At 29.8% G+C, this 21087-nt stretch overlaps 3 protein-coding genes across 10 annotated transcripts; 2 read left to right on the top strand and 1 right to left on the bottom strand.

Moving 5' to 3' along the window:
• Positions 1-80: 80 nt before the first annotated feature.
• LOC124951442 (mucin-17) lies at positions 81-10969 on the bottom strand. 5 transcript variants are annotated; one of them, XM_047499821.1, is made up of 9 exons: positions 10707-10969; positions 4842-4935; positions 4317-4472; positions 4015-4238; positions 3784-3948; positions 3299-3677; positions 3052-3202; positions 2322-2928; positions 81-2232 (listed from the first exon to the last, which is right to left on the bottom strand). In XM_047499821.1, exons 2-9 carry the CDS (start codon positions 4879-4881, stop codon positions 1099-1101), a joined length of 2856 nt encoding a protein of 951 aa, XP_047355777.1. In that variant the 5' UTR covers positions 4882-4935; positions 10707-10969; the 3' UTR covers positions 81-1098. The 5 variants fall into 5 exon arrangements, with proteins under 5 accessions (XP_047355777.1, XP_047355802.1, XP_047355811.1 ...); XM_047499846.1 differs by having other exon boundaries at positions 4018-4238; positions 10707-10959; XM_047499855.1 differs by having other exon boundaries at positions 4033-4238; positions 10707-10958.
• Positions 10970-13303: 2334 nt separating this feature from the next.
• LOC124951458 (DNA repair protein complementing XP-C cells homolog) lies at positions 13304-17090 on the top strand. 2 transcript variants are annotated; one of them, XM_047499868.1, is made up of 5 exons: positions 13305-15393; positions 15493-15698; positions 15770-16034; positions 16110-16278; positions 16351-17090. In XM_047499868.1, exons 1-5 carry the CDS (start codon positions 13657-13659, stop codon positions 16716-16718), a joined length of 2745 nt encoding a protein of 914 aa, XP_047355824.1. In that variant the 5' UTR covers positions 13305-13656; the 3' UTR covers positions 16719-17090. The 2 variants fall into 2 exon arrangements, with proteins under 2 accessions (XP_047355835.1, XP_047355824.1); XM_047499879.1 differs by lacking the exon at positions 16351-17090 and having other exon boundaries at positions 13304-15393; positions 16117-16255.
• Positions 17091-17496: 406 nt separating this feature from the next.
• LOC124951468 (myotubularin-related protein 10-B) lies at positions 17497-21016 on the top strand. 3 transcript variants are annotated; one of them, XM_047499923.1, is made up of 10 exons: positions 17497-17632; positions 17990-18184; positions 18277-18432; positions 18622-18746; positions 18832-18984; positions 19050-19354; positions 19460-19606; positions 19732-19904; positions 19972-20142; positions 20275-21016. In XM_047499923.1, the coding sequence occupies exons 1-10, from the start codon at positions 17597-17599 to the stop codon at positions 20743-20745; spliced, it is 1932 nt and encodes a 643-aa protein (XP_047355879.1). In that variant the 5' UTR covers positions 17497-17596; the 3' UTR covers positions 20746-21016. The 3 variants fall into 3 exon arrangements, with proteins under 3 accessions (XP_047355879.1, XP_047355870.1, XP_047355862.1); XM_047499914.1 differs by having other exon boundaries at positions 17527-17668; positions 19735-19904; XM_047499906.1 differs by having other exon boundaries at positions 17527-17668.
• Positions 21017-21087: the final 71 nt, after the last annotated feature.

Raw genomic sequence — 21087 nt, 5'->3', positions numbered from 1 at the left:
GCAGTTGCAAAAGTAAAAAATGAACGATATATTTATGAAAATGTATTTATTTCATGAATCATATATACAATCATGTTTTATATGTAACAAAATTTCTTTGTTATATTTTTTTTTAAGAATATCTTTTCATGAAAGATGTCTTATATCGGGTAATATAGAATGCTTTAGAAATCAACCAATCCTGAATCATTTTTGTCGTGCGTAGTAGAGCGTTGAAGGCTTACATTGGTTATTCAATATCATTTGATAGAACGAGAATTTAATATCTCGTTATGTTTGCATTACAAATTTTATTCACACAATTAATTTAATCATTAATATATATTAATAGATATGTTGATTAAAACATAATGATACCAAGAGGAAGATTGTAAGAGCTTTTAAAACTTTATTTACAAAATTCGTAATACATACATATAATAATACACGAGAGATAATATAATATATTTAATAACTTATTTACAAAAATTTGTTTTTCTGCCAACAGAACATAAAATGGTATATGCATATTATTTAATTATACTTATATTAAGGTTTCCCTTAATACCTGATATCGATAAGAAGAATGTTTGTTAAATCATTTCTTCGTTTTTGTACTGATCTACAATATTTATCCATGATCTGGCTAATTCTTTCTTCATGATCGCTCTCTTTCTTCCTTCCCAGAGTTTTACCTTCTTAATAATCTTCTTTTTAATTGTAATTCAATTTCATCGAACATATAAATAAAGATTTTAAAAATATTCGATATGTCACGGTTATGTTTGAAGGATAATTAAATTGTTAAATTTATAATATGAACATGCATTGTTTTTTCTCAAACAATTCTAACGAATAAATGAAAAGATGTTTTCACATTAAATATGAAATGATGAGCCAAGAGAAATTGTTTGTTTGTAACTCGTTTGTAACTCGTTCAATTGGTAGGAAGCTGATATTTTTTAGCACCTTTGTCTGAGGTAGTAGATGTATGCTATTTGAAAAATATCATTATGTAGGTAAGTACTAGAAAAGTTCTCATCTAACATGCATCTACGTAACCAAAATGTAATTTAAGCTTCCTCCTTGCAAGAATTCCATAGAACAAAGCAAGGATTATTACCCTACGTAAGGGAAAGGAGGATAACCAACTGGTGGAGGATAATAACCAGGAAAAGCTGGAATGGTTGGTTGTAAAGGTATGGTGCTCGTCACGTACGTCGTAAGTTCTGTCGGTACTACTTTAGTAGAGAACAATGTGGTGTATGCCGTCTTTGCTCCGAATGTTAGTTTGAGCACTCTTGAGTCCGATACGGTCACTAAAGTTTGTGTGACGAGCGGTGCGCTTGTGACTGTAAATTGGGGTTGTTGTTGCGGAAAAAGTGGTACCTGAGGTATTGGAGGTGGAAGAACAGGTGGAATTGTAGATGTCGAGTATTCGTAGGATGTCCTTGGTACAGTAGCTACCGGTCTGGATAAGGTCGAGTAATGCGTATTTCCGTTATTAACTATTGGTATTACGTGAGATTCGTAAACGGTTTCAAGCACTACGACGGGTCTCGAAGTCGTGATTACTTGCTGTTGAGGTTGCCCGAAATATTTGAGCAAAGCAAGTTGCTGTGCTTGCTCGAGAGAAAGTTGTGGTTCGGCTGAACTAGTACTAGGCGTGTCTGATTTTACCTTTGTAGGTGTCACCGATCTGAAGAGGTCTAATTCGGAATATACATCACTGCTAGGTGCTACAATTCTTTTAGGAATATCTTCGTCGTCTCTGTCCTCGTCACCGAAATCTAATTCCAAATGAAGCTCGCTTCCAGCCTCTTCCAGTTTTGAATTGAATTCGTTCAATGTTTTACTAGGAATAAATTGATAAATTTCCATCGGTGGTAGAGTTTTCGTAGCAGTAACCGATCGAGCTATGTTGTAGGTCTGAACGAGAGTCAATTTTGTGGTATTGCCATCATGTATCACCGGTAACAAATGAGTTTTCAAGAGAGTTTGAGTAGTTGAAAATGTTTCCGTAAGTGTTTCTAACGGTGGTGTTACTTGACCAGCATCTAAAGAAATCGCTGGAAGCGTAGCTACGGAAGAATCAAGTGGCAGACTTGTTTCGTAAGCCGCTCCTGTATTTGCCAAGATGTTCTCAGTCAGCGGTTCCGTCATTGGCAAAGTACTCGTAGGTTCAGGTACTGCAAACGACTTTTTCATTGTAGACGTAACCGTTATGTAACGTGTGTTTCGTAAAGTTCCCACCTAAAAGAAAAGAATATGATTTTAACGATATTTTGTATATTATATCATATAATTAAATCATCATTTGTTATTAATTAAATCTAGTTTACCTGAAACGTATAAGGAGATTTAATCGTGGCTATTTCAAAATAAACGTCATTAAGATTGGCGGCCGTTGAAATCTCAACATTAAGAGTTTCTATCGGTAAAGTTTGATCCGCGTGTATCTGATCTTGTACGCTAACATGAGGTACATCTTCCGACTCGCTTGGATCGAGTTCTTCGTTCGACAATGACATTTCTGGGGCCTTCCGTTGACCATTAGAGGTTGTAGCTGTAGTTGTCGTCGTAATGACTCCAACGGAAGTAGTACTGCTAGCTTTATCATCGCCTGGTGTTGATGCCTGTTCAGTTATAACTGTTTCGGTCGATACACGTGGATCATCCTCATCGACTTGCTTACGAATTGTGATTCTTGGTTTAGGAGTAGTTTTATATGACCATCGACCCTGAGTTCTTGGAAGTTTCAATTTAGGCAAGGGACTCGTTGACGTTGTCTGTTGCTGTTGTTGTTGCTGTGGCTGTTGGTTCTTCTGTTTATTGGTTTGCCTCGGGGAGGAATTTGCCTGATTGCTTGGTCTGAAGCTGGTACGACGACGAGTCGTTTGTGGTTCCTGTGTCGTGGTTGATGATTTCCCTTCGTTCTGAACACGATTTCTATAATATGAAATAAATGTGTTCAAGAGTTTTCCCAATGATTGAAAAGATCTACGTAACGTGACATTTACAAAAGAAATTTTATTATTATCTAACGATCAATCGTATAATTTATTTATATACTTGTAATTTGGTCGCGCCGTGGTAGCACGTTGTTTTGTTGATGTTCTCGCTTGAACCTCAGCATTATCATAATCTTCAGAAGTTTTACTACGATATTTCGGACGGTTAGCGTTGGCGGTCGAATGTCTTCGAGTTGTTCGTACGGAAGAACCTGTTATAAAGAAAAAAAAAATGCATTTTATAGTTTTTCCTATCCAAGTTATTAATTTTAATATTTATTTATAAGTTCTTAAAGGAAATAAACAACCTGCCGGTGCACTGAATAGAATTTCCAATGGTAAAGATGATTCTTCTTGTTGACTTGTCGGCGTAGGCTCCAACTGTGGCTTTAACTTTCCGTGTTGTGGGCCAATCGTCTTTAATATTCTGAGAGTATTCGATGGTCTTATTTTGCCCTCCAAATTCGAGGATGTCCCGACAATAATACGCGAGGAACTTTGTAAAACTTGCGCGTACTTTCCATTGATGTACGTGCCAATTACACTTGTTTCATGAACCGTCGTTAATCCATCTTTAACAATAGTACCGCCGAGTTTTGTTACTAACCCAGTTGGATTCTCTTTTTCTCTTCGTGCAGCAGATCTTGGTTTCGAAGCGATTTTACTCGAAGGTTTCAGATTGATCAACTAAAATGTATGATATTATATATGCATACATATATAATAACTCAAAAGATTAATTATCAAAGAAAAGTAAATGGTAGAAATATGCTAATGAAGTAAAGATATATACCTTGTACGTTTCGTCGATGACTTCAGTTGGCTGTTTCGATAAATAGTCGTATTCAGGTTCAGCAAGATTATTTTTTACTCCTAGAATCTCTTCCTTTGATTGGACTTGAACGATGGAAGAAGTGACAGGATTCACCGTAGTGGCTTTTATAGGAGTATGCGAGCTCTAGAACGTAATATTATTTATTTTTTTGATATTTCACACGTTGTAAATTTCGTTAAAATTGATTACCACTTCGCTTTTGATTACTTGTTTCTGTTTATCTTCGGATGAATTGATAATATTTTGCTGGACCACAGAATTGACCACAACTTTCGAGTTTTTCTGTGCTTGTTTTTTAGTTTCTCCTTGATTGTTTGGCTTATGGGTTTTACTTGGTTGAATATCTGGAATGGGCTTTTTCTCGACAGGTTTTGTTTGTATCGCTGGTCCAGGACTTTTTGTTTTGTCTCCCTCTATAAAAATCCACGATTGCAACAATTATGTAAAAGTTATGGTAACTAATATAGCTATCTTTTTATCGTAGAATTAACCTGGTGGAGAACTTTGAGGGCTGAAAACCATAACTGTATTTCCGATCGTCGTTGTAAAATCCAAGAATCCGTAAACTGTCTGTGTCGTAAAATCATTTTTTACAGCTGCAGGATCCACTGAATTAACGCTATAAATTTGTCCTGAATAGACAAAAACTAAAAACGAACAAAAAACCTAAATGTATATAAATATTTTTTATATAATTTGTATTAATAAGCTGATGAAATTTTTTGGAATGAAATAATATATAAATTGGTATAAAAATAATCTTTTCGTAATAAAGGAAGATCCTCTTATGATAATTTATTAATAGTTTATAGAGAGAATTTTTTCATTCGTTCATTTTTTAAAAATTTGCATTCATTTCAATGAATAAATTTTTTTTCTTATTTTATATTAAATTTCGGCCAGAGTTATAAAATGTTTATAACAAAAGTTATTACAGTTAATAAATTTTAACACTTTATATATATAAATGTTATAACAAATGTTTATAAGAAAAAAAATATATTAATTATATTTACCATAAGTGAAAACTAAGAATATTAGATGCCTCAGCTTCATTGTTTTTTTTTGTTTTGGTTTACGTCATCCGTCTAAATATATTAATCGGTTAATCTAAAACACAAGATATTATCTTAAAGTCTACTATTATTAAAACTTGTTCTATTGTCGTAGAATGAAATTCATCTCTAAAATTCGATTAAAAGGATTTCTCTGTTTCATTGACTTCTTTGACCTTGAAAATTGATAAAAATGACCGTATAATGGTAACAATGGAATTTCATTTCTCATTGCTATTCAAATTTATCCCCAAGAGATAGCTCACTTTATAGCAAGCGATTAATATTCAAGCACGATTGTAACTAACGTGACACGAATTAAGTTAACTATTATTATTGAGTTTACAAATTCTATGGTTTAGCAGCTTCCTAATAGTCATTCATTAATCTAACACAAATCTAATTACGATGGATTATCTGGCATAATTAGTTTTGGTCGACGTAATTTACAAATTTATAAAAAATATTTCCTTGTAGATTCTTGTAGATTCTCATAGGTCTTTTAGAAAGCTGGAGAAATCACACGTGCGATCAAAGACACTTGAATCACGATAGATGTTAGTTCTTAGAGATCTAGAGACTTCTCATTAACATACTAAAAATATACCGATTATTATGACCGAAGTTCATTGACATCAGGAATGAATAAATTTCGAAAATTCCACAATATAATTTCAAAATGTTAGAAAACCCTGAACTTAAAACCATAATCCATAATTATACAGGAATATTGCTTCATTCATTCCGACCGTTGGAGTTTTACCGAAGTCACGTGCAGATCGGATTGTCGCGTGCACGCGGAGACCGCAAGACAAAGTGAAAAGTAACGAGATACATATTTAAATTAATATTCTTGAGTTTAGATCGAACGTTTGCGATAATTCTTATCTAGATAAAATAATGATAATAATAATAATAATAATAATTCCTTTTAAATTGTATAACGAGGTATGTGCAATATTTTCTAATTATCTATTTATATTTTTTAATTGACCAAACATATATGCAATATTATTTGCAACATTACCAATTATGTAAAAAAAATAGATAAACAGATTAAATATTATTTGCAACATTACTAATTATATAAAAAACAAATAAACAGATAATTGATCCGTAAATGTATGTAGTTGAAGGATTACAACACTTAGTATCTTGAAACAAGATTATGATTATGCTTTAATATTTACCGCTTTAATATTTATTTAATAACTAATATCATATTTGTTTCCTAAGTATTTCTAAAAGAAAATAAAAAATTATGTGTTAAAAGGTCAACTAAAATAAATAGTATAATAATAGTAATAATAATAATAATGCTATTGTTATATATATACTAATATATAATCATATCGTAAAATTATCAAAGTAAAACTTGATAATAGTAATGTAAGATCAAACCGTTTATCAAGTTTTGTATAGAAATGATCGTGCGAATAATGTGTAAAAAATTTTTTATCGAAACTTTTTATCCACGCATATTACCGGGTCATGTGAATCCCATAACACAATTATCATCGCACAATTATCATCGCGCAAATACCATCGCGCAAGCATCGTCGCGCAATACTGAGGTTGCACCGGTAAGTATACATACGTACTTATGTATATCCCACGAAAGGCGAGACTACTCGTGAGAAAAAGCACGATAATACGTACATATGTATGTATATACGATGAAAACGTCAGAAACATGTTCACTTTTACAAGAGAGCGATAGGAATTTCTGCATATATGTATACGTTCTTGATCTCTGACTATATAGGATCATTCATTTAGGATTTATCGATGAATAATAATTAATAGAAAAATAGGTGAAAGTATAGCAGTAAGTTAAAATGCAAATTATGCATTTATAATGTTATAAATGTAATATTTATAACAAATTCGCTTGATATTTACGATCATCATTATATTACGATCATCATCATCCCTTATTCGATCATATTACGATTATAATCTATATATTCGGCTATAAAACATCTATATGAAAATAATTTAAGAATCAAGTGCATTAACGAAAGACGTCCTTGTATCTATCAAGATAACAGAATTACCTCGAAGAAATGCTGTTTGGCAAACTTGCCAAACTGGATGAACCATCAGTATATGAAATTACACATAATTATATTTATTATCATTAAAACGACTTTGAATTTATTGAAGCGTAACTTAACAAGGTAATGTACCAACTTCCTATCACGTTAGGATCACATTCCTTGAAAGCAAAGTTGAGAGTCGTTTGATCGTATCTTTCAATATGGTATAGGAAAGAGACACAATACACGCAAAAGTGCACTAAATACTTTTCAACGATCATGGTGTATAAAAGTATTGCAGTAGAGGGCCAGTGAACGTAACTTCGCACGGTCGAACGCACGATATCTCTCTGTAAAACGGGATTGCCATCGTGGAATCGGTATCTTGTCTGCCGGTTTCCTTGCTGTATTTACCGGTACGAATGTTGGATGCGAATGCGCGCACGTGACGAACTCCAAGAGTGCTATAGGAGAGCGAACGTTCGTTAGGAATGTTGATTTAGCAATCGCGATAGTTATAGACCACCAAATGGACTTGCTCTAAGTATTGGAAGTTGAAACGGTAATGGAAAACTCGTTGGTGCAGAAAGAAACGAATATAGGTAATTCTTTTTTTTTTATTATTTTAATTTCTTCCTTTACTTTTACCGGAAATAAAATGGTAACGCGTAGATGTCTTTTCAAATATCCTGCCAGTAACAATTAGCTAAGATAATCCAAATTTTATTCGTTAAAATCGAAGAAAATAAAATTTAAGAATAAAGTGGATAATATTACGATATCCGAATAAAAAGTAGATGTGTGTTTATATGAAAAAGGTATTAATTAACTTTATAAAAGTGACCAGGTATATAGAAAAAAAAATTTTTTTGATACCATAAGTTTCGTAATACTGACTTCATTTACGTAGAAAAATGCTCAGTTTCTCCTCGTTGCGTAGCTCGCAACGGACTCACCGACTGTGTAATATAAAACGGGCTAAGTCGATGGCTTAATCGTAATGATGAACAAGCTGAACTATAGTCTAGGATTGGTGGAAACTGATGTATATATTGTTAGTCTCTATGTATACCTATATATATATATATATATATATGACGCCTATGTATATATATATATATATATATATATATATACATAGGCGTCAATGCAAGGAGATGCACTTTCCCTTGGATTTTATCGGCTGTTCTGCTACACGGATGTAGATCCTAATCTTGAGTAGACTTCAAATTCTATAATGACTCAAAAAGTATGTTTACTTCCTAGTAGAATTAAATAGTGGGAAATGTATTGATTTGTTTTTATTGTAGAACATTAGCAAGATAGGTAAAATCTTGTAGTAACGAGCCAGTTAAATACTTTCCTATCAAAGCTCTTACAAAATACGATAGATCTCAACAAAAGACAGCAAAGAGATCATGGATCGTGACCACCTGTAAAAGGGGGAATTTAGTGGTTACTAACAAGACAATACTCCTTATATAAGGACTACTTGAATATTTGTGCGTGATACACTAAGCATTAAGAAAAAAGTATGAGAATAGAAAGCTGTGTGAATGAAGAGTACAATTGGTAGACGAGCGATTCCTGTAACGTGGCAGAAGATACAAATAATTAACTATCGTATGTACATATAGGTATATCTGTGGTATAATACCAACGAACGGTCCAATAAATGAATAAATTATTCTAATGTTCATTATACATAGAATAAATAATAGCCTATAGATAAGATACATTTTTCTAAAGGTATATCTTAATAGTATACATCGTTTTAATATACCTGCATAAATTATGAATACATTTACAAAAATACCTATGGCCTTGTTGAAATAATTATTATAGGCTCGAAGTGATACATGAATATATGTTTTATATCCGGTTTCAGATGATACGGTAGATTATAGAGAGTCGACTCTCGATGTGGTAAATGTGGATGATTCACTTTCTCTGATACAGTTAGAAGATTGAAATTGCACACCTTATACGCTGAAAAGGAGGATGGTTTACTGTATGATTTTATTTACTGATCGCCATTGATCTTTTTTAATAAAAAGAAAAAAAAACCATGTATCATACTTCAACTTCAGGCGAGAGAAAAAGATGAAGAAAAGGGAATGGAACTAAACTTTAAAGCATTCTTTCAAGTTTTAAGGATCACATGAGTAGCCAAACTCGATATCCTCCAAGGCTCGCAAAAAAAGAAACAAAACAAAAAAAAAAGAACGATGGGCGATAATGAAACTAAGTTTCTTTTTATTCATCCAGACTACCACTCCTCTCTCAGGGTCGACAGCTTTTCGAGTGTGAAAGTAATGTGCATCGCTTGCTTCTCCTTTATCGGAAAATTTCCGCATATTCTAGATACGTTACCGGTTCAGACAAGAAGATTTCATAGGGGTCCATTGAACCTGATTATATTGAAAAAGTCGTTTAAAAGATTTCAGAATCGTATCACGATTTTAACAAAATTATAATGGCAAAATTTGTAAACGTTATTCGGCTCAATCCATTCATTGTTAAATCTCTTCGTTCTTGAAGGCTTATCAATCTTGGAACATCAATAAAGAATAGCACAGTAATTGATCATATATATTTTAGGACATAGAAATCTACATTCTTTATTCTTTCAAATTTACTATTATCGTACTACTTTCATATCAATAAAAATGTTAATTCAAAAAGAACTTTCCAATGACTTAAAAATATTTCATTACGATAAGAGACCGCAAGAGATTTATTCGTTACGTTTTCGTTTCGAAAAGAAACTTAACCGAATCATCGAATATGATTGCAACAAAACGTCACTTTCATAAGATCCTTTCGTTCGCACGTTATTCTCGGTCACGTGCATAACCGATCACTATTTAAGAGACGTGAGTTAGGTGTGTCGTATATAAGGTACACCACCACCCTGTTTCTTTCAAAATAGCCAAGAAAAAATGTACGTCATTGAATATGAAATATTTAGGCGAGAGATTTCTTTTCTACGTTCTTTACGTGCTTAGAATATTTCATGTCTTTTACTATTGTTTTGTAACGAGTATAAATCGAAAGTGTATAAAAGATTAATCATCAATGATCTATGTAGGTAATACATGATTATTTTATGTTAAAAGAGGAAAAAAGACGTGTTCTCAAATCTCTGCATAACAAAACTATGTCAGTGGGACGAAGATAGGGCCCAAGAGCAACTACGATTCGAACGATGTGTCTGGACCACGCGAAAGTTGCTTCCTTTGGAAAGACTTTCTTCGTCGATGATTCTGAAGTAACGAGACTTGACATTAAGCGTAATTAAAGATTTTAAACATATTCAAGATTTTAGTCGAATACTAACAAGTTCAATTCTTTAGCATTATAAAACGTTGTAGTGATTTTTCGTTTACTGAATTTCTAATTAGAAGACATAAAGTAAAATCCTTACATGATACATATAATTCAGTAAATAAATATATATATAATTCATTATCATTATTTTAGATCATCGAAAATACAAACCATTCTGATATTTTACAAATTTACACATGCAGTATACGTATTATACATAGAAATTATTCTTCTTCATGTTAGACAAAATGAAGAAATATTTTTGATAATGATACGTATTTAAATTATAGAAAAATAATTTAGATACAATTTTTTTTATTAATGAATTTTTAAAAGACAATTGACTGAAGAGACAACGACATTATAATAACAAAACAAAATTCTAAGTTTGACAGGATAAGAGATATGTAAAAATTTTTTATAAATAAAGATCAGATAGAATCTAATGTGTACATACCCAACGTTGTTGGCGTACGATCTCAGGGTAGTAGCGTGAGACGAATTCAAGTCGAAGTAAACTCACAAAGATAATTCGATGTTGTCGCGATTCACAGCACTCGACATTCTTTAGAGCTTGCCTTGGAGTGACTGGATGGTAAGGCGGTTTCCCTCTCTTCACTCGCCGCCGGCTTCTTTACATTCTACTCCAGCCCCGATCATGGCTTTCACTTCATGCAGCTAAGAAACGGCGAACGGTGATCGTACGACAACGATTTACAGCGTCTCCGTACTGGTCCAGTCTTCGCAAGAAACGAATAAACATATACAACTTGTTTCACGATACGATTATTGCAATCTTTCAAAGAAATAGATATCAATTTCAATTCAATTCAATCGAGAACGAGAATAAACCTCTACAACATCTTCAAAGGGTTGGATACTCTTATATAGAATCGTACGTTTCTGTAATGCAAAGTAAGGTGATCGTTAAAGAGACGTAGGTAATTGTTTTGAAAAAAAACCACAAAAGAAGACGATTTATCGATCTTAGGTTTGTCAATAGATCATGCACAAGTGATTTGGTAATTCTATATCTTTTTCAGTGAGGATAGGTAATTATAACTCTTCCGTCGTATAACTTTCTCAAACTATATTCCTGGAAAGATTGAACAGAGATAAAACATCTCATAATCGTACAATTTGTACCAATGGCTGACTCCTCTAATAATGAATTGTTTTGAAAAATTAGACACCTATTTGTCCAAGATTAAGAGAATATGAAGATAAAGATCGATCATTAGGATTGAATTTCATTAAAATAAAAAAAATCTTGCATGAATTTTTTTATAGGTATTATATTCTGATTGAAATCTATATTTTTGATTTGATGATGAAAAGGTTAAGAATAATCTCGTTAAAACAAAGTCGGAAGGGAAATACTCGTATCTTTATCATCTTTCGTAATGTCACTTTTACTAGTTCTCATTTAATCAGTCTATTGCGCTGAATAAGGAGGTTGAAGGAATACTGGTAAAAGTGAAAATATAAGGAGCGACAAGAATTAACAGAAAGTGTGGAGAAAGAAAAAGAAAAAGAGAGAGTTAGAGGAGATGAAAGAAACAGAGAAACCGAAATGAAGATAAGAAAATGAAAAGAAAATACGAAATCTTACAAATATGTGAATAAATATATAATTGAATAAATATATAATACCATTCTAATTAGTCAAGTTTCACTCGAATTCATCTTCCTTTTTTTTGTTTTTATTTTATTTTATTTTTTATTTATTTCTTTTATGGTTTTTACTTATTATCTGTAATCATTAATAACTATATTTACATATGTATAAGTGTATATATATATATCTACATATATTCAATGTTATTATATATTCAAAGTATCATATTGCGGCCATGACAGTAATTATATAGCTTGTCTTCTCTCATATCAATTGTTTCCCTACGCACAAATTGGTTTACCATATCTAGGCATGATTGTAAGTGAAAAGATGAGATTCTATCTAGCACGATATTCCTCCTCCTGCGCTTTGTTCCTGAAAGTACTGTTATTTCGTAAGTCGTCAGTTGTCTTGAAGCGTATAAATCCTTGAATACAAGTACATTGTACATCTATGCTGAAAATTCTTGCTGTGACTATATAAATATATACATATATATGTGTATATATATATATATATATATATATATATATAAGTTTTTTATATGTATAATTTTTAAATTAAAAATCTATCAATATATAGGCCATCAATTTTTTATCAATGTTTTCTTATGTTATAGTATCATTGTTGACTACTATCGATTTAATACGTCATTATTCGCAATAATGTTTTCCTTACTTTCATATTTTATAGACTGACATTACTTTCTTCTGTACCAAAGTGTATTATGTCTTTTAAGAGAATAACGAATCTTTTCATCAATTAATGTCTTTTATTAAACGGCCTTTTACTAAACTCTTTCGTTTTTTTCCGATTAAAAATAAATAAATCAAATAATGACTTCATTGCTGATGGATGAATATATACATATACACATCATATACGCATCACACACGACACGCGCGTAAAGGCATTTCCAACGGTCGTACTTAAAAGAATTACATTTGAACAGGTCCTTTCTATCGATTCTTTTGATTACCTCATCTCTATATAAAGTATCTAAAATTGTCATTACGATGTGTAAATATACATACATTATCGATTATTAATTATAATGGAGATAATGATTATGTGAAACGGAATTTAAGAGGATATATAAAATAAATATTTATATAGATAACAAATAATTGATATTCGAAAAATACAAAAAAATGAAAATCTACCTTTGTATCTTCTTATACATTCTATAAATATTAATCATCTTGATTTGTGTATTTTATATACAAAATCGTAATGCATTTTTATTTATCCTAAAAATAAATTAAATATTTCTAGATGAAAAAAATTCGTTCAGAAACAAGAATAATTAAGTCGTTTTTCTCGATCCCGCCATTTCGATCATTGACTTTACAAAACCGTAGACTACACACTACGTATCTCGCGCAAAATTCACGTGTAGATGGCATTGATACGAAGCATAGAAAGAATTTAACTCGACCAATAAACGCGAAGTGTATCAAAGCGAGAAAATAAATGTTGTTTTGTATTCATTATTGTATTTATATGTACGATTTCAGTAATTTATATTTATCGTATGTTAATCTATTTATCGTATCATACTTTTTTAGATTTTTTTATGTATTTACATATATATATACAAGATAAATATATATATATATACAAGATAAAATATATATATATATATTTTATCTTACAAAGATCTGTACGTAGGGAAATTGTATATATTCATCTATGCAACTGAAAAAGTGTATTATGGTCATTTTCAACATTACAAAAATTTAGATTAACAAGGATGTTATTTTGGGATTTGTAAACGTCTGTGTTCAAAATGAATAATCAATCAGACAATAACAGTTCTGAGAGTGAAAGCGAGTTTTTTGTTTCTCCAAATGAAATTGATTTGAATTCAAGTTTTTTTGATAAGAAAGAGAAAAAAAGTTATGTAACATTACGCAAAGCCAGGACTTGTGAAAATTTTGATGATAATGATGAATTTAGCAATGTCAATGATAATAATTCTATTGAATTATTTAGCCAGGTATTAAAAAATTTGGAAAGCACTCAAGCTATCTGTTCACAGAGTGAAAATGTTGAAAAACTCGAGACTGTAATTGATGTATCAACAAAGCAAAAGAAATCAAAGGTAGTACATACTGAGGAAGAAAAATTTCATCTTTCTCAACATGTACATGAACTTTTATTCGAAGGAGAAGGAAAAACATTTGAATCAGATGATAATGAAAACTACAATGAAAATGAAGACCTAAATGAAGCAACAAGTTCTACCAATTATACTACTCCAAAAGAAGGGGTTAAAATAACATTGCCTAGTACTGATATAATATTAAAAAAAAAGAGAAATGGTCCAGACTTAAACACGATTATTGAAAACCGAATTAATCAAAGATTAAGGGCTAATCAAATGTTGATACACAAAGTAGGAGTCCTTTGTTGGCTTGCACATGGATTTCATATAAATAAAGTGATAAATGACGCAGAAATAATGTCTGCATCATTGTCACTAATTCCAGCAGAAAATTTGCCAAAGAATAGATCAAATCTAAAGTATCTGGAAAAATTTGTTGTATGGTTTAAAAAAAAATTTGTATTTAAGAACAAAGAAGAAGAAGAAGAAAGTATAACGAAAGAAATGTTATTAAAAAGATTGCAAGAAAAAGAAGTTTTAAATTATAAAGAATTAGTATTCTTATGCATAGCAATGCTGAGGGCAATGGGATTAAATTGTCGTTTGATTATATCTCTTCATCCTCCACCTTTAAAATTGCAACGGAGTCAACTATTTAGAACCAAACCAAAAGAAGAAAAAGATAAAGAAAAAAAGAAATCTAATAAATCTACCAAAAAAAAAGAGAAAGATAAAAAGAAAAAAAAAACATCTACACAGAATAAAATTGTTCCAGAGAATAGTGAGACTGCTAGGAAAAATGCTCAATTGGATGCAAGAAAAAGGGCTGCAATAATTTTAAATGAAAGATCAACACGAAGCAAAAGTGTAAAAAATAAAACAAATGTCTCTAATGAAATTATAGATAAAAATACTATAAAAGAGACAAAACATTTTAATAATAAACAAAATAAAACACAACCATCAATAAATGCTGATAGAACAATAAGCAACACTATATCCAGACAATTAAAATTACGAAAGCAAATGGAAACCTCAAGTGAAAATAATTCTTTAGAATCTACATCAAAGAAAAAAGAAAATGTTACTACGCATTCATTAAGGAGTAGACAAAAGAATAAAATTGTAGAAGAAGATTCTCTTGAGGAAATAGATGATAGTTCTGAAAATGATGAATCTGAAGACGAGTTACCTCTTTCAAAAAAGAGGAATATTTCTAAAACTAAGAATAATGTAAGATCAATAATAAAGAAACAAGAAAAAATTAATAAATTATTATCCTCAGATGATGAAGTAAATGATCTTAACAATACTAAGAATTATAAAAATTTTTGGCTTGAAATATATTTGGAGTCAGAAGAAAATTGGATTAGTGTAAATATAATGGATGAAAAAGTACATTGTGTGGAAGAGTTATATGTGAGTAGATATACAAGTATACTTATGCTTTATAATACATTATTTACATATATACAAAAAATATTATACTATCAATAATGATAAATTATTTTAACTAAGAAAGCAGCTAGCAGACCTGTATTATATGTTATTGCTTGGAATATTGATGGAACATTAAGAGATGTTACAAGGCGTTATTGTCCTCACTGGCTTACTGTTACACGTAAACAACGTATTGATGAAGATTGGTTCAGTGATACATTGCACTTTTGGAAAGAAAAAAAATCAATGATATCAGAATCAGAGGATAAATTATTAGCACAGAAGTATATATTTTTATTTCAATATTGATGATGTACTGTAAAATGGAATGAATTATTATTTTTTTCTTTTATAGGGAATTAGAACAACCTTTACCTAAAACAATTGGCGAATGTAAAAACCATCCTCTCTATGTACTTACCAGACATTTACTTAAATATGAAGCCTTGTATCCTCCTGACTGCGTGCCATTAGGTTATTTACAGAATGGCGAAGCAATTTATTCTCGCCATTGTCTGCATGTACTTTCCTCTAGAGAAACATGGATAAGAAAGGCTCGAGTAGTTAAACCTAATCAAGAACCTTATAAAATTGTAAAAGCTCTTCCAAAATATGATAAGGTACACTTATTACAAATAAAGAAATTATAAATTAAAACAGATTATGGACTCATACAGAATGAATCATGTATATAGCTTTCAGGAGTAAAATTAGTAGATAGAGCTTTAGAATTATTTGGTGAATGGCAAACTACTGAGTACATTCCACCAGAAGCTAAAGATGGAATTGTTCCTCGAAATGAATATGGAAATGTAGATTTGTTTAAAAAATCAATGCTTCCAAAAGGAACCGTATATATAGATCGTAAGCAGTTATCATTATTAAAATAATATTTAGAAGTATCATGGTATTAAAATAATAAATAAATTTGTATAGTTCCAGGATTAAATCGAATTGCAAGAAAATTGAATATTGATTGTGCACCTGCAGTTATTGGTTTTAAATTTGGAGCTATGGGAGCTGTACCAGCTTTCGAAGGTTTCGTAGTTTGCACAGAATATGAAGATATTCTAAGAGAAGCATGGGAGACAGAACAAATTGAAGCAGCGAAACGTGCTCGTGAAAAACGTTATAAAAGAATTTATGGGAATTGGAAAAGATTGATTGATGGTATGCGCATTAAAGAAAAGTTAGCTGGAAAATATGAATTTGAAAGTGAAAAGAAATCTCTAACAATGATTAAACGTACGAAACAGAAAACAACTGATGTAAAACGTCAGAAAATATTGGAAGATATTTCATAATTATAATATAGGCAACTCTTTTAGTAGTATTATGTCATGAATATCTTCTCAAACTTCTTAAATTGTATTATTTCTTTCTTTTACTTTTCTTTTATGAAAGAATTGTATACAATATAAGAAGTTTCATATTTATATTTTTATATATATAATTAAATACCACCGATATACAAGAAATTTTATTTATAAAATAATATACTTATTGAATGTTTGCAATTTTTACATATTACAATATTTCATTGTAAAGAGATTTTTTGTTTTATATAATAGAATATGCTAGAATGTAAATAAATTACACGAATAATAGTCCATCAAAATATTGATCTCTGTTTATAATTTTACTGTGAAAATAATATTAATAAACAATTACATTTACATTAACGACATAATTTAAAAGATACTGTAATCAACCAGTCTAAGCAATATAATTCATTATAAAGGTTATACGATAATGATAAAGTACATATATGATTTGTTTGATTCATAAATGATATGTTTATTTTTTATATTTAAAAAATATCCCCCTCTGGTGGAATTGTCTGTCGACAGTCGACAACTCTGCCATCTGGTAGTAACATGTACTAAATAAATATTATTTTACCAATAATTTATCTAAAGATATTTGATCTATGCTATAAAACTTTATAAATTTAGCATATATTATGATACATACATTATATCTGTATTGTCTCATGTTGTCTTTTGCATCTAAGATTGAAATTTGTAATTATGATCCACAATGAACAGACACATCAATTATACAATGCAACATAATTAATATTGAGAAGAATGAAATGAATGAATAAAAGAAACACTTCGAAATTTGTGTTTCGATGCTTAACCTATACTGACCTTCCTTTTCTAAATCGACATCATTTTAAATGTCAGTCATGGAAAGTAAAAGTTGCAACAATTTTGTAAGTTATGTGGGAATCGAAGAACTTGAAATGCAGGTATTTTACTGCCTATAAGAAATCAAACAATTTATATAGTTCATACTATAATTTAGCAATATTTTTTGTACATATTTTTTTTTTATATAATATTTAATTGTCAGACAAAAAATAAATATATATGCATAATAAGATTGCATATTAATTATGGAATCTACATAAATTTATATGTTTATCTTTTAATTGTGACTTTCACATTTCTAAAATATAATAATATAAAAACTTATGAATTGTAAAAAGTAATTTAACATTAATAATACTTATTTAATATGATTAATATTTAATTGAAAAGAATTTAATACTTATTTCATATCTATGCAGCAAATAGATTCTAGTCAACATAATTCATTGATCGAAAACAATTTAAAACTCTTGCGAGGAGAAGCTCTCGTTGCTAAAGCACAAAATGTTCTAATGTTTTTACCGGTTGGTGATTTAAAACAAGGAACTTCTGGCGTACTTTCTGTTACTAATTTCAAGCTCTCTTTTTTTACAACTGATGATTCAAATGGAGAGGTAACTTTATTATATTTTCTTATTTCTTAAGTCAAAGTATTTCTATTTAAAGAAACATATTTTATATATATGTACAATATTTAAATTTACAGGATAATAATCATCAACAAAATCATTTATATGGGTATACAGATACATGCCTGACAAATATTGATGAAATTTACTTAATAGTAGGTGATAAAAAGAAAAAACTTCTTCCAGGAAATTTAGTACCGTCCAAAGTAAAAGCTATATTTATTACTTGTAAGGTAAACATTTTGTTTAATGCAATCTTTTGAAATTACAGCAAATTGATATAAAAAATTTAGATATAAAAAATTAAATTTTATAATTATAATTTTAATATAGTATGAATTTTTTTCATGAAAATTTCTTTAGTTTTAATTAATACTTTAGATATTACATCGCTTATTGAAAATATGTACTATATCTTTTAGAATTTGAGGACATGGTCATTTTCCTTTAAATTTTCACCTCTTGGGGATGGAAAAAATATCTTAAATGCCTTGTTACATTATGCATTTCCTAGCAGACATCATTTGTTGTTTGCCTATGATTACACGTTAGTATTTATCATAATCTTCTACTTACATAATCTACAATAAACCATAATAATCTACAATAAACAAGTATTGTTTATATTGTAGTGAACCATATTACAGCAGTCTTGATAAAGGTATCAGATTATTTAGAAATATATCTGATTGGCAAAATGAATTTGAACGTATATTAAATAGTGAAAAAGCAAGTCAAGGATGGAGATTGTCAACTGTTAATATAAAATTTCAGTTATGTTCCAGGTTGGTTAATATTAATTAGTTAATATTAAAAAGTAATGTATTTTACAGAGTATAATTATTTACAGTTTGCCACAATATATCATTGTACCAGCATCATTAACCAATATTCAGCTAACAGATGCTGCAAAATATTTTCAAGGTAATAGATTACCGATTTGGGCATGGTCAAATCAACATGGTGCAGCATTAGTAAAAATACCTGAATTATTACCAACAATTACTGAAAGGATACAAGAAAACATAATATTAGAAAATATCAGAAAAAGCCATCCTCATAAATTGCCACCAATTGTAATTGATCTAAGTAAAGATATTAATGTGAAGTCAATAGCTGTAGGTTTCTCAAAATTTTACAGTTTGTGTTCTCCAGGTTAGCATTATTGAAATTAGCATTATTCAAAGTATAATTTTTTAATAATTTTAAGAAATACAAATGTGACTGGACAATATTCATAATTGATCTGGTTTCTTTCAGAAAATATTAGACAACTTTGGATACAAGACAATAACTTCTATTCGTTATTAGAAAGTACAAAATGGCTTAAGTATGTATCATACTGTCTAGAAAAAACAGTTACAGCTTGTGAAAATCTTAATTCAGGTTATACAGTAGTTTTACAAGGTATATATGAATTGAAAGTTCAAATATTGTTATTTGCATTTATCATAAGTTTAATTACCAAATAATATAAATCCAAATTGTTTTATTAGGAAAAAAAGAAAAAAACTAATTATTATATATTTCAGAAGGAGAAGCTAGAGATTTGTGTTGTGTTATATCAAGTTTAATACAGTTATTGCTTGATCCACATTTTCAAACCATTGTTGGATTTCAATCTTTGATACAAAAAGAATGGGTTGCTAATGGACATCCTTTTTGTGATCGTTTAGGGCATATGATGAAACCAAACTCTGAAAAGGTATATAAATATTTCTGTATGTCCACTACTACCTTTTAATTTAATTGAATTTGCTAAATATTTTTAGTCTCCATTATTTCTTCTTTTCCTTGATTGTGTTTGGCAAATATGTCAACAATTCCCAGGAGAGTTTGAATTTACTGAAACATATTTGACAACATTATGGGATGCAGCTCATGTGTCAATTTTTGACACTTTTATTTTCAATTGTGAAAAAGATCGTACGATGGCAGCTACGGTATTATTTCTTATCTATAATGTAGTTAATTATAATTATAGCTTTGTTTTAGTAAATTATTATTTAATCTTCTTCTTAGATAATTATTGAAATTTTAATGTATGAAATAATATTTTTATGATATACTTTTAGGATCCAAATACACCGCTTATATTACGTAGTGTTTGGGACTGGAGAGAACAATTTAATGATCAAGATATCTTATTATTTTATAACCCTTTATTTAATGCTTATGGAAAAACTTTAACAGAAAAGATGATCATGAAACCATTGTACAGTATCTCTAATTTAGAACTTTGGAGCCAATGTTATTTTCGTTGGATACCCCCGCTCGTTATTCATAATGGTGGTGGAAGTCATATAGATCTTTATACTAGATTACTTCGTAATGATATAAATCAATTAAGACTAAGTATAGATAGAAGTTGTGGATCACCAATTGATAAAATAGGTAGTTATTTACTTCAGATGAATATTGACAGCTTTTATCCATTTAGTAGTAAAAGATCTGGGAATACTGTTAGTACTCCTATCATAAGTAGTACAATACTTGCAACTGAAAGTTTATTGGATGCTCAATCCTTGATAACTGTACCTGATTGACTGTTCGCAATGTATATATATCTTACGTATGTAGGTATAAATAGTTCTACAGATTTATACCATCCCTTTTATAGTCAATTGTACAGTATCTTGTTAAAACATGTTATGAAATATATAAAAAAAATTTAGAAATAAGTATCTTGAAAATTAATCATAGTTATGTACATAACTGTGTAGCTGTTTTTATAGAAACATTCGTAAAAATATCAATTTTTTTAGTAATATAAAAAAAAATGTAATGAAACATAATATATAAACACTGAATAATTTCTATTTTTTCTATTTATTTAGTTTCTTTACCTATAGTTTATTTAATTTCATCATAAAGGAATAGTTTCAAAT

Source organism: Vespa velutina, chromosome 1 (assembly GCF_912470025.1).
Source record: "Vespa velutina chromosome 1, iVesVel2.1, whole genome shotgun sequence".
In the NCBI taxonomy this organism is placed as follows: domain Eukaryota; kingdom Metazoa; phylum Arthropoda; class Insecta; order Hymenoptera; family Vespidae; genus Vespa; species Vespa velutina.
Note: the sequence above shows the minus strand (reverse complement) of the source record. Positions and strands in the feature narration are given on the sequence as shown.

Coding starts and splice junctions, on each gene's coding strand:
- LOC124951442 (XM_047499821.1), bottom strand. CDS start 4,881: ATGAAGCTGAGGCATCTAATATTCTTAGTTTTCACTTATG. Junction 4,473..4,841: donor ATTCTTAGTTTTCACTTATG/GTAAATATAATT, acceptor GTTCGTTTTTAG/TTTTTGTCTATTCAGGACAA. Junction 4,239..4,316: donor CCCTCAAAGTTCTCCACCAG/GTTAATTCTACG, acceptor GGATTTTTATAG/AGGGAGACAAAACAAAAAGT.
- LOC124951458 (XM_047499868.1), top strand. CDS start 13,657: ATGAATAATCAATCAGACAATAACAGTTCTGAGAGTGAAAGCGAGTTT. Junction 15,394..15,492: donor ATTGTGTGGAAGAGTTATAT/GTGAGTAGATAT, acceptor ATTTTAACTAAG/AAAGCAGCTAGCAGACCTGT. Junction 16,035..16,109: donor CTCTTCCAAAATATGATAAG/GTACACTTATTA, acceptor TCATGTATATAG/CTTTCAGGAGTAAAATTAGT.
- LOC124951468 (XM_047499906.1), top strand. CDS start 17,597: ATGTCAGTCATGGAAAGTAAAAGTTGCAACAATTTTGTAAGTTATGTG. Junction 18,747..18,831: donor TTGTTTGCCTATGATTACAC/GTTAGTATTTAT, acceptor TTTATATTGTAG/TGAACCATATTACAGCAGTC. Junction 19,607..19,731: donor TTATACAGTAGTTTTACAAG/GTATATATGAAT, acceptor TATATATTTCAG/AAGGAGAAGCTAGAGATTTG.